Here is a 14,569-nt window from a genome sequence, read left to right on the forward strand (position 1 = left end):
AATAATTTCCTACAGAAAGTTGTCAAAATATACCCAAAAGTGTTATTTCCCTATATAAACTATAGTAAACTTTACCCCCTCCCCAAGGGAGAACGAATTGCTGGGGGGTCCCGAAATTTACAATTTAAGTAAAGCCCCTGATGATCTTTCTTTCCATGCAGAGAAAATGAGTGTAGTACCTCTGAGTCTGAAGAAGAAGATTTTTGAAATATTGGCTAATTTTCCCTTTGGGGCCCCGCCCTGGCCCTAGGGGTTGGGGTAGGAATCCCAACTTTACAATTTTGTAGCCTCATCTACCAAGGATGAATCTGACCAAGTTTGAAAAAAATCCATCCACTGGTTCTTGAGAAGAAGTTGAAAATGTAAAAAGTTTACGCACGACGGGCGACGGCGGAAGGAAAGCGATCAGAATAGGTCACTTGAGCAAAGCTCAGGTGACCTAAAAATATAGAAATATTTCTATAGAAAGACGGAAGATATTCCTGATTTTCCCTTCATTTTGGAAAATAAAACACTTTTTTGCTAGGGGAAGTACCATGTAGTCTGTATTTGGCTGTAAAACTAGACTAAAAAAAATGTATATATCAATGCAAAGACCTAGATCTAGATGTAAAGGGAAATGCAGGACACATACCATCTCTAGTCTACTTATTAGCTTGTAAAGCATTATGAATGTATAATGATATAATTCTAGCACTATTAGGTACATAAAAACCAATTACATTTAAACATATACACTGTAGATAAGACCAAATTTACCTATAGCTATATCTGTCCTCGATTTTAACTCACAAGCATACACACATATATATATATTTACAGTGTATAGTTTGTAGCTATGTCACATGAAAAGACAATTTTAGTATGTATCTACAGGTAAATAATCACTACCTACAATTTTTATTGAACCACATTTTCTAGGTTAATGGGAAAACCACAGCAAACGTATAGGTATATATATATATACATTCTAGCATCTACTAGGAAAACATTAACGCAACCTTCTTATTCTAGTATCTTCAACTAGGTTCAAGTTCTTGGCCATCTAGCATCTACCACTAATTATAAAGCTGAATCTGCCTTTTATTTAGAAAATCTGATATAGATATTGTCATATACTACACTACAGCACTACCGGTATATAACACACAAAAACACACACAAGTTGTTAAATAGGAAGTTTTTTCTTTTGAAATTAAGAGATGCGTTAGAAATATGGTGAAAGTGGCGATTATTTTTGAGGTGTTGTACATGTACTTTAGAATGTACGTACTAGGTTGCTACGTACACAAAGCTAGAAATACAGGATTCTGGCGAAAGTGCATTGAAAACCAGCAGAGACAGTCTTCTAAAGAGTGTAGATTATATGGTTATGGAAATCTAAAGCCATACAAATACTTGCCTCATCTGTTTGACTATGATTTCAATCCTGCTAGCATCCAGCTCTTTTTTCATGCTGGCTCTGAATGAATTTGAATTCTTCGTCATGATGATGCTTTCCTCAGAAGTATTAAGTGTCAAGAGTTGTGTTTTATCCTCTAAATTTTCTCAGACCGCCAGATGCATTCAACCTAGATCATGGAACCATGAATTTTAATACAAAAACAATGACTGTTTCTCTTTTTTTAATAGTCTTCAGAGAACACACCAGTATATTTGATTTTAAATGTTTATGTGAACGTAGCAAAGTCAATTTCAATGAGAGTCACTTGGGCATGGAATAATATATATAACATCATTTAACTATATCCCGTAGTAATACATTTTTTCTGATTGTTTATAAATGTGACTAACTACTTTTATTATTACATACAAATGAACATACATGTTTGAAACAAAATTCTATACAATTTGTATGTTGGTTAAAATATACATGTTTACATTAATGCATGTACAGTAAGACTTTCAAAGCCTTGAATTTTCTGAAGTATTAAGGATCTACAATTATTTTAAAGTCCTTTTAGCTCAATTCTTTTTCTATTGGTTCTTACAATCTATAGCCAACATTTTAAAGTCTCTAGGCTGTATTAAATTGTGACTTAACTATGTTTAATGGCCGCTGTGTCATCAACCAGGAAGTACACTCACTACAATCCACGAATAACGGAAGATCTAAATACATCTGACATACTTAACTTTAAACATGCAAACACAACCGATGTAAATGTTTAATAAACATGACATGAGTTTATTTTGTATCAGCTGAAGAAAAAAAAAATGGTTGCATTTGTCGTCAAACAAATCAAAAACATTGTCGTGTTCCTAGTATACGTATGATTACTATATATATATATTATCCCAAGCATGCATGCACATCCTGAAAACTGTTGGGACGCTAGAAAATCTACAAACCTTTTGTCCCTGGTATACATACACATATAACCTCAGTGATTTACACAAAACTGTACAAGTAAATCTCACACTTACATGTTTACAGGTAAATGTGTCAAATGATTACAAATCGTTTTAACTCAAACTCCAACAACTTGTGTACATTGTGTAGTAAGTCCTCTCCACAGTAAATTTAAACTGCTATTGTATATATACATTTGACATCCTGGGTCCCGTTCTTCAAATCCTGCTCAACTTGAAACTATGAATTCAAATCTTTCAAATAAAATATTTCGAAAAATCTACCAATACTTAGTAATTTTACGTCTCAAAAGTGATTGGTCTATTTCTGAAATTCATTGTTGAAAATATACCACATTTTAAATGTATATAAATTATTTGTATTAACTTTCCATTAAGCTGACCTATCTTTGAACATCTGAGCTCAGCTGATAACAAGACGACAGACACTTAATCTTGTTTTCAAAGGGTACTTTGTCCAGTACTTGTAAACATTCAGTGATTATCAAAACACTTAAGAAGACATATATATATGAAATAGAAGTTTATTTTTCTAGTTTTATCCTAACAAAATTACTGATACAGAAAAAATGCATGTCAAATGTACAACGCATTAATATTTCTTAATATAAAATTACAAGTATTCTAATTCATTTTCAGTGTCATGTTACATGCACTACTACTTAAATTTTTACCACCAAAATAAATATTGATGGCTGCCCATCTACATCTATCGTGGCCTGTTTGTTTCCCCTTGCTTTCTATTTGAGTGGGAAATTCCACTTCTTTTAAAAGAAATATATCTTATATATGTGTTAAACACAACTTTAAAATTTAAAAATCACGTTCAAGATTGAATATTAGAAATTTTTCGTTTACACATCGAACTGTTGATTTATGGATCAATCTACTGTCAAATGTTGTGAATTCCAACAGAGTTAAACAGTTTGAATATAAATAAGATGAACACTGGCAAACCCAGGTGCAGAAGTACAGCTTAAAGAAACAAGAGGCCCAGAGGGCCTGTATCGCTCACCTGTTTCTTTTGTTACATGCAACTGACATATAGGTAACTTAAGACCAAATTTGGTAACTAGAACACAAGACATTTTAACATCTCTTAAACGGTTCTGAAGATATTGTTGTTTGAAAATTGAAATTTTAATACTAAAGCTTTTAACACATATTGACCTTTGACTCCCGACTTGCACTTAAAGTTGACCTTTGACCTCATTACTGTAATAAAAAAACAATTCACACAGCTGGTCTTCATAACATACCGAAGTATCATGACTCTAGTCCAAATGGTTCTTAGGATATTGTTGTTTGAAGTTTTTAACATAATTGACACCAGTGACCTTGGAAGTAGGTCAAGGTCATTTTAATAAGGAAAATTTATAACACTTCATCCCAGGTACCTACTGGCCAAATATCATGACCCTGAGTCTTATGGAAATTGAAAAGAAGATTGTTAAAGCCTTTGACTCATGTTGACCTTTGACCCCAACTTGCACTTAAAGTTGACCTTTGACAGCATTACTGTAATTGAAAAAAAGATTTGCACTGATGGTCTACATAACATACCTAAGTATCATGACACTAGTCCAAATGGTTCTTTGGATATTGTTGTTTGAAGTTTTAACATATTTAACCCTAGTGACCTTGAAAGTTGGTCAATGTCATTTTAATGAGGAAACTTTATAGCACTCCATCCCAGCTACCTACTGGCCAAATAGCAAGATCCTGGGCCTTATGGAACTTGAGAAGAAGATTGTTAAAGCTTTTAACCAAAGTTGACATTTGAACCCCCGACTAGCATTTAAAGTTGACCTTTGACCTCATAACTGTAACTGAGAAAAATATTCGCACTGCTGGTCTACATAACATACCCAAGTATCATGACTCTAGTTCAAATGGTTCCTCATATTTGACCGCTGTGACCTTGAAAGTAGGTCAAGGTCATTTTAATGAGGAAACTTTATAGCACTGCATCTTAGGTACCAACTGGCCAAATATCATGACCCTGGGTCTTATGGAACTTGAGAAGAAGATTGTTAAAGATTTTAACCAAAGTTGACATTTGAACCCCCCACTAGCATTTAAAGTTGACCTTTGACCTCATAACTGTAACGAGAAAAATATTCGCACTGCTGGTCTACATAACATACCCAAGTATCATGACTCTAGTTCAAATGGTTCTTAGGAAATTGTTGTTTGAAAATTTTCACATATTTGACTGCTGTGACCTTGAAAGTAGGTCAAGGTCATTTTAATGAGGAAACTCTAAAGCACTCCATCCCAGCTACCTACTGGCCAAATAGCAAGATCCTGGGCCTTATGGAACTTGAGAAGAAGATTGTTAAAGCTTTTAACCAAAGTTGACATTTGAACCACCGACTAGCATTTAAAGTTGACCTTTGACCTCATAACTGTAACTGAGAAAAATATTCGCACTGCTGGTCTACATAACATACCCAAGTATCATGACTCTAGTTCAAATGGTTCCTCATATTTGACCGCTGTGACCTTGAAAGTAGGTCAAGGTCATTTTAATGAGGAAACTTTATAGCACTGCATCTTAGGTACCAACTGGCCAAATATCATGACCCTGGGTCTTATGGAACTTGAGAAGAAGATTGTTAAAGATTTTAACCAAAGTTGACATTTGAACCCCCCACTAGCATTTAAAGTTGACCTTTGACCTCATAACTGTAACGAGAAAAATATTCGCACTGCTGGTCTACATAACATACCCAAGTATCATGACTCTAGTTCAAATGGTTCTTAGGAAATTGTTGTTTGAAAATTTTCACATATTTGACCGCTGTGACCTTGAAAGTAGGTCAAGGTCATTTTAATGAGGAAACTCTAAAGCACTTCATCCCAGGTACCTACTGGCCAAATATCATGACCCTAGGTCCTACAGTTCTTCAGAAGAAGTCGTTCAAAAGAAAAAGTTGACGGACGGACGACGGACGCCGCAGTACGCTAAAAATCGGACACTAAACGTGTCAACTTTTGAAATATGTTTTTATTTAATTGTTTTTTATTTCAGAGCTGACTGTCAAAGGATTGTAAAAATCCTAATTTTGTCAGAATAAATCTATGCATCTATATATGTATTGTTTAACTCATTCACCACTGAAGACACATTTGAACTCTTCCAATTCAAAGGTTGGAATAGTTCATTATGAAATTTCAGGGGTGAATGAGTTAACAACAGAAAATTTTCGCCCAGTCAAACATTTGCCCTTTATACTGGTACAATCCATGTTTGAACAGTGTTAATATTTCACCCTTAAAATGTAATATGTATAAATACATACAGATTGCTATTTACTTAAATTCACTGTTATGATAAATTTTCCCAGTCAGATGGGGAAAAAAGGACGAAAATAAATTGACAAAATTTTCCTGGTATACAGTATACAATATTTATAAATAAATCTATATCATATATATTTATTTTTTATTATTTATACGTGTACATATATAAACACATTCACCAAACTTTAGATATTTTTTGTATTAATATTCCCAAGATACTTGGAAAGGAGGATTGGTTATTTATTAACTGATAGCAATCTTTAAGTCAATTTCTGATCTTGATTATCACAATACTCATTTAAAGTGGACAGATCTGGAGCAGAGCACAGGTGGATGGAGATGTCCTACTCTTACCTAGCAGGGGCTTACACAGAATTACCACACATTAAAGAGAGTACACTGTACCTCAGCGGAAAATATTCTATACATGCACGCATGTGCAGCATGTCATAATCCACATAAAGCACCCATTTAGATTCAGTGTATATATGTCATACTTTTTTTTCCCTAAAAAAATATACAATGTACAGACAAATGTAACAGGAGGGGGAAAATGCATGGCCAGGCCAGGGTTTCAGGTATTATTCATCAAGCAAGAGTGCTTCAATTCTGTGAACCATATGATGTAATGTTCATGAAATATTTATACAATTAGTTTTATAGTACGCCTACTTATGGTAGGGTGATACATGTGTATTGGATACAGACAATCTCCACATTGTGTCATTCAAAACACTTATCTTTATATAAATACAGGATTACTACGAAGACGAAAATGATGTACATGTAATACTATGTCTTGATGTACATGTAGCAAGATCAAGGCCCAGAGGGCCTGTATCGCTCACCTGAATATTTAAGCAGTCATAGCAAAATATTCTTATTAAATATTATATCCTGTACTACAAATAATTCACTCCCAAACTTTGTCGGCTCCATCCCAGGAAGCTACCAGCCAAATATTATAACAAGTCGTTCAATTGTTTGACATATTTGTTCCCCGAGACCTAGAAAGTAGGTTAAGGTCATTTTCATTGGCAAACTTTGTCGGGCTCTATCTCAGGAAGCAACCAGCCAAATATGAAGATTCTATACCTTTTAGTTCTTCAGAAGAAGTCATTTGAAGAGTTTGACATTTGACTGCTGTGACCTTAAAGGTAGGTGATCAAGGTCATTTCCATTCTCAAACTTTGTTGGGATCTATCCCAGGAAGCTACCAGCCAAATATAAAGATCCTATATACCTTTCAGTGCCTCAGAAGAAGTTGTTTGAAGTGTTAGACACATTTGACCCCTGTGACCTTAAAAGTAGGTCAAGGTCATTTTCGTTCTCAAACTTTGTCAAGCTCCTGCTAATAAAGCTTTCAGCTAAATATCATGACTCTGGGCCTGTCTGTTCTTCAGAAGAATTGTTTAAAGAAAAGTTAACGGACAACGGATGGATGACAGACGCTGCATCATGACATAATTATAAGCTAAAATGTTATAAAACAATACCGGAAATTATGTGTATTGAATATGATGCGTTCTCAGTATTTGAGACTTTGCACAGACTCACAGTTTAAAATTTAGGGTTTTATTACTGTATGTGTGCATATACATTCACATTTACAACATATTTACCATCATATATAAATAACAGAGCACTCACCCAAAAAGCGCTCACATATTCTTTTCCTGTGAAAACCACAAGTTAATTGTCACTCTCGTGTGTATTTCACCATCCATTGTTCGCAGCCAAGGCCTAGGCCATGTATATTTGTCTATAAATATTGAATTGCTGTTCATGTGTATATACAACAAACTGGTCACGAAAACTTTTTTTGATGATGCAGTAAATCAATTGTTCTTCCAACAATAGATGGAAATGACATCCCTTAAAAAAGTTTACACCTTAAATACTGGAAAGTTGCCAATTGTCTTGTTCTATAAATGTAATAACTACTTATTTAATATATATTGATACTACCTATAATAATTATCTATTATGGACTTTAGTTGAAATGAATATGTGGTCAAATGGACCTGAGCAAGTGAATACAGACAATGTATGTGACAGTGTTCTTATTCTTACATTACATGATTAAAAACAAGAGGCCCAATGGACCTACATTGCTCACCTGGTATTAATCCCACACTTGTAACCTTAAATGTGATCTTAACTAAAGCCAGACAAAACACCAGTATTTATGACTTTAAAAGACTTGAAAGCCGAACAAGGTCAGTACATTGAACAAACTGTATAGCCCTTAATCTCAACATGCAACTTTCCAAATATTACCACCCTAGACCTTTTGTTGATTGAGATTAGGTCATTTAAAGGTTTGTACATATTTGACCAAATGTGACCTTGAAAGAAGGTCAAGGTCATTCAAATGACTTGATAGCCCTTCATACAAGCTTGCTACTGGCCAAATTTCGACATTCTATGCCTCATGGTTATTTAGAAGAAGTCGTTTAAACATTTAAAACATATTTGATGCCTGTGACCTTGAATATAAGTCAAGGTCTTTCATTTTAACAAACTTGGTAGCCCTTCATCCCAGCATGCTACTGGCCAGATATCATCATCATGGGCCTTTTGGTTATTCAGAAGAAGTTGTTTAATGATTTTGAACATATTTGACCCCTGTGACCATGAATTATATTCAAAGTCATTCATTTTAATCAAGTTGGTAGCTCTATCTTGTAGCATGCTACGCATACTGATATCATCACCCTGGGCCTTATGGTTAGTAAGCAGAAGTTGTTTAAAGTTTTTTTTTAGACAATTGACCCCTGTGACCTTGAATATAAGGGAAGGTCATTCATTTCAACAAACTTGGGAGCCCTTCATCCCAGCATGCTACTGGCTAAATATCAACACCCTGGGCATCTTGGTTATTCAGAAAAAGTCATATAAATTTTAACATATTTGACCCCTTTGACCTTGAATATGGTTGAAGATCATTTATTTTAACAAACTTGGTAGCCCTTCATCCCAGTTTGCTTCTGGCCAAATATCATCACCCTAGGCCTTTTGGTTATTAAGAAGAAGTTGTTTAAAGTAAAATATTGAAGCCGGCCAGCCCCTGCTCCACGGCATAAGCTCACTTGAGCTAAAAATCATCATATTACATGTAAATGGCAAAAATTAATATGGAAATAATTTTTCATAAAAAGATCTATAAACTGTGCTCTTGCCACAGTTTTACAGAAGTGCAATGTTATATGCATGCAGTCCTGACATAGTGACATCCTTTTCGTAAAATATGAAAATGTCTACATGACTTCATTTGCTTTGTCCATATATATATATACAATGTATATGTACATTGCATAAAGTTTAACATCAAATGTATTCAATGATCGAAGATTATATGGAGTAATACAAAACAAGCATAGCTGATGAAAATGAAAAAAAATATGATGCACTCTTCCTTTATATCTGCCTGTAGTGGGGACTATTATCAATCTGTTGAAATATTTCAGGCATCCATGTTGACTCTCGACTTTCAGTAATTAAAGTAACATCAATATATTAATATTGATACTTTGTTAAACATGCGATGTCCAATAGCGGCACTTTCATATATGTGTATAAGTACAATGTAGGCATTTTTTAAACATGTTTGGCTTTGGTGTAGATATAGTGGATTCTACAGACCTTGTATATCGGTTAAATTAACTTATTATAAAATAACGAATGTCGCATATGTCCCATCAACCAACATGATTTCTCTCCTCGGTAACTCTGGCTTAGAATACATGTGTGTTTGAAACCATAAGCATTTACATATGTTATAATGCATGTTGTTACAATGACATAAATATTGAAATTTGTAGTGGCAGACTTATGTTCAACCATACAATGGTGTATAGATCAGCACATTAAGCCAACATATACCTGCTTAATGGAAAATCTTGCAGCTTACATGGATGAGGAACTATGTTGATTCCAACATGAAATATCCAATTAAACCTCACAGCACTGTACATAAAACTTCATTATCATACTTGCCAATACAACTTTTCATCTTTCTTTCATGGAGACCCAGGGTCACCCTATGCCTATGCCAGTCACCCTTTTACATATACATATACATATTACCCACTATTGTAAAGTCCAAAAGTTCAAACTTTTCTATGCAATGATTTTAAGAGAAATAAATTAAATCAAGCAGCATATCAGTGGATACCACAATGTGTGTAAAGAAATCAGATTGCATCACTGACGCACATACTGTACCAGTAGCATTAATGCGGTGTCAGGTCGTTTCGCCCTCAATCCTGTTTGTCCCAGGTTGTTTAGCGCAAAGTTTTTTAGCACTGAATATATTTTTTAAGGTGAAACATTTTTAGTCCTGTCAAGTTGTGTAGCTAATACAGTCTCATTTGAAGTTTTCCGAAGTCTTCTTTGGTCTTTTTTTTGTCATTAGACTCATTAAGATTCATACATGGTCGACCAGATCTGCACATACAATGTTGAATACATCTGCATGAAATTCTTCAGATAAGATATTGTATGTAAAACATGAAAACAATTAGTTTTTTAAACATTAAACTATTTCAAATAATATTTATAACTTTAACCATATATTTATGAGGGCGAAACAACCTTTGGCAAACTGGATTTAGGGTGAAACGCCCTGTGGTGTGAACGGGATTTATTGCCAAAACGACCCAGATCCCATTAATGATGCCTATGTACGTAGTACGTACATGTAATTTGTCGGAAAGTAATCTACTATCCATAAACGAACAATTTGCCTATTGTTTTAACTTTGTATTGTGTTTGTTTTTTTGTGTCTTTTAATTGTGTTCCTCGTTATGTATTTTAAGATTCTTCAGCAATTTTGTCTTCACAAAAATTACCAAAATGTTCATTCCTTTTCTTTGGGACAGAAATAACTGGGTACCGAAACGTCTACAAATCCATACAGTAGTGAGGTGACTCCGGATGTATTCACAAACTGTCTATGCATGGGCGGACATGCAGTCTGACTTTCGAGGGGGTCATTGTTTAGTAAATAATGAAATAAATACCAAGGCCAATATTAACACCGACAACATGCAATGCAAAATGTTAGTCGGCTATATCTTACCATCGTCCCATTTGGGATCATTCCAATTGCGTTTCCAAAAATTATGAAATAATACAATTTTTATTTGTTTCGGAACTCCTCAGGGTTTATCCATCATAATTGCCAACCATTATAAGGGAAATAACTCCTCCGTTCTTACAAGGGGCACAACAAATGCATGGTTTCTTACGCGATTCATTCCGTTGTGAATATATAGCCTACATATTTTAGTGATCAACGCTCTATATACTACTCTTACCATCGTCCCACTAAATTAGCAACAGAAAACTATCATTTATTTATGTTTTCCCAAAAAATATTCCTAGCCCCTTTTTTGATTGTGGCAATCCCCAAAGAAAACCCCTTCATAGTTGTTCGTTGATATTTTAGTGGGACAATAGTAAGAGTAGTATATAGAGCGCCGATAATTATTTTTGGATGCTGTAGTCGGGGACTGCGTACGCTCTTCTGTAATTCATTCATTTATGTCATTACTTTCCTACGCTACGAATGGGTTTCCTTTGGGGTTTTATACCAATCAAAAAAGGGGTTAGGAATATTTTTGTAACGTAAAGAAATGATAGTTCTCCATTGATATTTTAGTTGGACAATGGTTATAGTTTTAGAAATATCCATTACAATTTCTAGAATTAAAGTGAAATAAATCGTTTTTAGAGGAAAACAATAGTAACTTTAGGAAATTAATATGCACAAGAAACAAGAAATGAAATCCACTTTTCGTGCACACTACAAATTGCATGCACATCTTCTGCATAATTATTAAAATCACTTTAATGGTTTATGATATTTAATTTTTACGGAATGAAGGTACAATTTATATTTACATTTATCAAGTAGTGTTCGACTCTTTTGGATTATTATCCTTATCATTCATTACAAACCCCTGTGCTTAAACCAATTGCAATCGCGACGTCTGTGGCCATGTGAAATCGATCACGCTGTGCGATTGTTTGACGACACACTCAGCGCCATGCGCGGGAACTAGCTGACCTTTAAGATGACGTCAGAAGGTTACAGGAACATACCATTCGTCGTATAGGTAGTGACCCACGTGCAGGGGCAAAATTTATGGAATCATTAATACAAAAATCGTTCCATAAATTAGCAATGTAACTTCAAATTATATATTCCAAAAATAAAGTATAAGGAACACGATTTCACACATTAATTTGTCTACAAAAAAATACTTCTTTGTTTTGTTTTGTTGTCAATACCCTTGCAACATATGGCATGTTCCATTAACAGTAAATCGTGCATCGACATTCCATTCCATAGACAGTTATCGGGCGATGTGGACGCATGTGTGGTAGCAAGCAAATTTATACAAAAAACAACCCATAACTGAGAAGGTGAGATGACAATTTAATTTTATATTATGTGTTTGATATTACTAAATGCATATTCAAGTGCAAAGATTACGGAGAACGGATTAACTCTATATTTTCACAGTTTGAAATCATCGTCGTCAGACGACCACTGTAAAAACGATTGTTTGTCGGGTTTTTTCACCACACGTTTACTCCTCGTGACAAACTGATGTTTTGGTGTTGAAGATTTGGGTCCCACTGATCTCGGGTTGCGTCGTTCACGTACTTCTGTACGTGGTTCTAGTACGGGTTTATAATTTATAGGATATTTGTTTTTTTGTCTTGTTTTAGGGCGTGCACCCGATTCACCAGAGCTGGAAGGTTGAGGTGCTGCAATACGCACAGACGGAGGCGGAATTTGTGCTACACATGATGTTGGTACTGCAGACCTGACAGGAAGATGACATGGTCGCTCCAGTGACGACTCGCGTGGATTGACAGGAACATCACATGGCCGCTCCACTGACGATTCGCGCGGATTCACTATATCGTCAGCATCGTAATCTGACAGCTCAATATCTTCGTCAACATGTGAAATGGTTGTGTTGCTGTGATTTTGGGACGCCGTGAGCCACGTGTCAAAGAGAGGAGATGTGTAGGAATACTGGGGTGGTTTGTCAAGAGTGAATACCGTTTGTACGAGGCGAAAAAATGCACTGTACTTGTTTTCATTTTGGAAATGGTTACGCCATATGATTTCGCATAAATGGCTTTCAAAATTAGAAATGGAGGGCCCATTAATCTTGCGGAAGTGATCCTTAGCGTGTTTCCATGCACCCTCGATAGTGTTTGTGTTAACCTCAATGATTTCGGCGGTTTCCACGTTCTTGTAAGACTTTTTAAACTGGATTTTGTGAATGAGGGAAAAGTGCTTGTACCCCAGGGCATTGAGGTGGTCATACCCTCGCCAACTGTCTGTGTAGATAGTAGAGCGTGCCTGCATGTGTCTTTCGATGATTGTTTCTAATGTATCGTTATTACGGTTTGAAACCGGATATAAGACAAGTTTGTTGGACCCTCGTTCGACTAAACCAACTATCCAAACACGGACACCACTTTGTCCATTTCCCCAGTTATATTTGCATTTTTTCCCGAACAACGACTCATCGATCTCTACGATTCCTTCAAGTTTAGTATTTTGGTATTGGAGATGAACATACTCCTTGAATAGCTCTCGAATGAAAGACGCCCAATCCACAGCGGTCTTTTTGTAATTTATTCCTGCAAGAGCAGCAGATTTGAACAATGTGTGGCCATCCAGAAAATTTCTTATGAATTCCAAAATGTCACGAATATCTAATTTGGACGCTTCAAAAAAAGAAAATTTCCTGTTGGAAAACTTGTGTGAATTATTTTTTTTACATCTCCACGTCATACCATCAACTTTATTCGCTCTCTTCGCGTGGTAGCAATCAGAATTACATTTCGGACAGAAGAGGTTTGATAACAACAGTCCATTCCTTTGACACCAGTCTAAGACAAGTTCATTTCCAAGAAGAAAAAGGGCGAAAAAATTCCAAGGATTGCAGAAATCTCCGAAAGTGATATTTCGGACGTCGCTTGCCCTCTGACGAAAATGCCCATAGCTTCTGTCGCCGGTCTGCCGTGAACTCATAACCTACAATAGAAAATATGAGTGTTGTTTAACTTTATTGCATTACAAGTATTTGGGTTCACTCTGTGGAATTGGATCCAACTTTCTCTTTAACTTTAAATATTTGACACACTTCAAATTTCAAATTAAATCAAACAAAAAAATCAATTAAACTACCAAAAATACATATATACATACCATCTCGCACTGGAGTGCTGGTAAATGCTTGGCTCCCCGTTCAGGTACTCGTACCTATTGTTACTAATGTTGTAGGCATATAAACCGCGGCTATATCTCCCCTCCTCGAACAAGCGAAATAACGCGACCAGATGGCGCTTGGCGCTGTCGTCCCTCAACAATCCCATAAAAATTGCCCAGTCTATGAGGAGGTCCGGGTGCAATCCGTTAACCCATGCGAATGATGCTATGATTATTCGTTGAAAATGTCTTATATTTTGTGTCCAAAACAGGCGTCGAATTGTGATTGGCCATAATCGGGCGGGGCCAATCAAATCCTGGATTAGAAACCATTTTTCTTGCTGTTGAGCGTTTCGATTCATGTTTGAAAAGTGCTGATTGAACACATTTTCGCGACGTTTATGCGTGGTAATTATAATGATATGCAAAAATCATGAAGGACAAAAGTGTGCATGAAGAAGATTCTATTTTCTAAAGTGACCATTGGTACTATTTCACCCATTCCCAACACTGAAATACAACACGTGACGCTAACCTGTAACCCCTATACCGCCGATTTTCACAAACATTGATCCTTCAGATCGTGGAAAATCGCATGCATGCATAATTTTTCCTATTGAGTGTATGACACTGAAACGCATGCTATTG

General features: G+C 35.5%; 1 protein-coding gene across 4 annotated transcripts in view; it reads right to left on the reverse strand.

The window, feature by feature from the left end:
- Positions 1 to 14,569, reverse strand: part of LOC110455301 (tyrosine-protein phosphatase non-receptor type 11-like) — a 63,018-nt gene that overhangs the window by 46,086 nt on the left and 2,363 nt on the right. Inside the window, exons 1-2 of one of the 4 annotated variants that reach the window (XM_021505352.1) lie at positions 2,428 to 2,546; positions 1,403 to 1,571 (exon numbers count right to left, since the gene is read on the reverse strand). The exons of 1 other annotated variant lie outside the window; for it this stretch is intronic. In XM_021505352.1, the coding sequence (XP_021361027.1) occupies positions 1,403 to 1,488 (86 nt within the window). In that variant the 5' untranslated portion in view covers positions 1,489 to 1,571; positions 2,428 to 2,546. Of the gene's footprint in view, positions 1 to 1,402; positions 1,572 to 2,352; positions 2,547 to 14,569 lie in introns of those variants that run through there. 2 more of the 4 variants (XM_021505354.1, XM_021505353.1) reach the window with 2 other exon arrangements.

This window comes from Mizuhopecten yessoensis, unplaced genomic scaffold, assembly GCF_002113885.1.
Source record: "Mizuhopecten yessoensis strain PY_sf001 unplaced genomic scaffold, ASM211388v2 scaffold8195, whole genome shotgun sequence".
NCBI classification, from domain to species: Eukaryota; Metazoa; Mollusca; class Bivalvia; order Pectinida; family Pectinidae; genus Mizuhopecten; species Mizuhopecten yessoensis.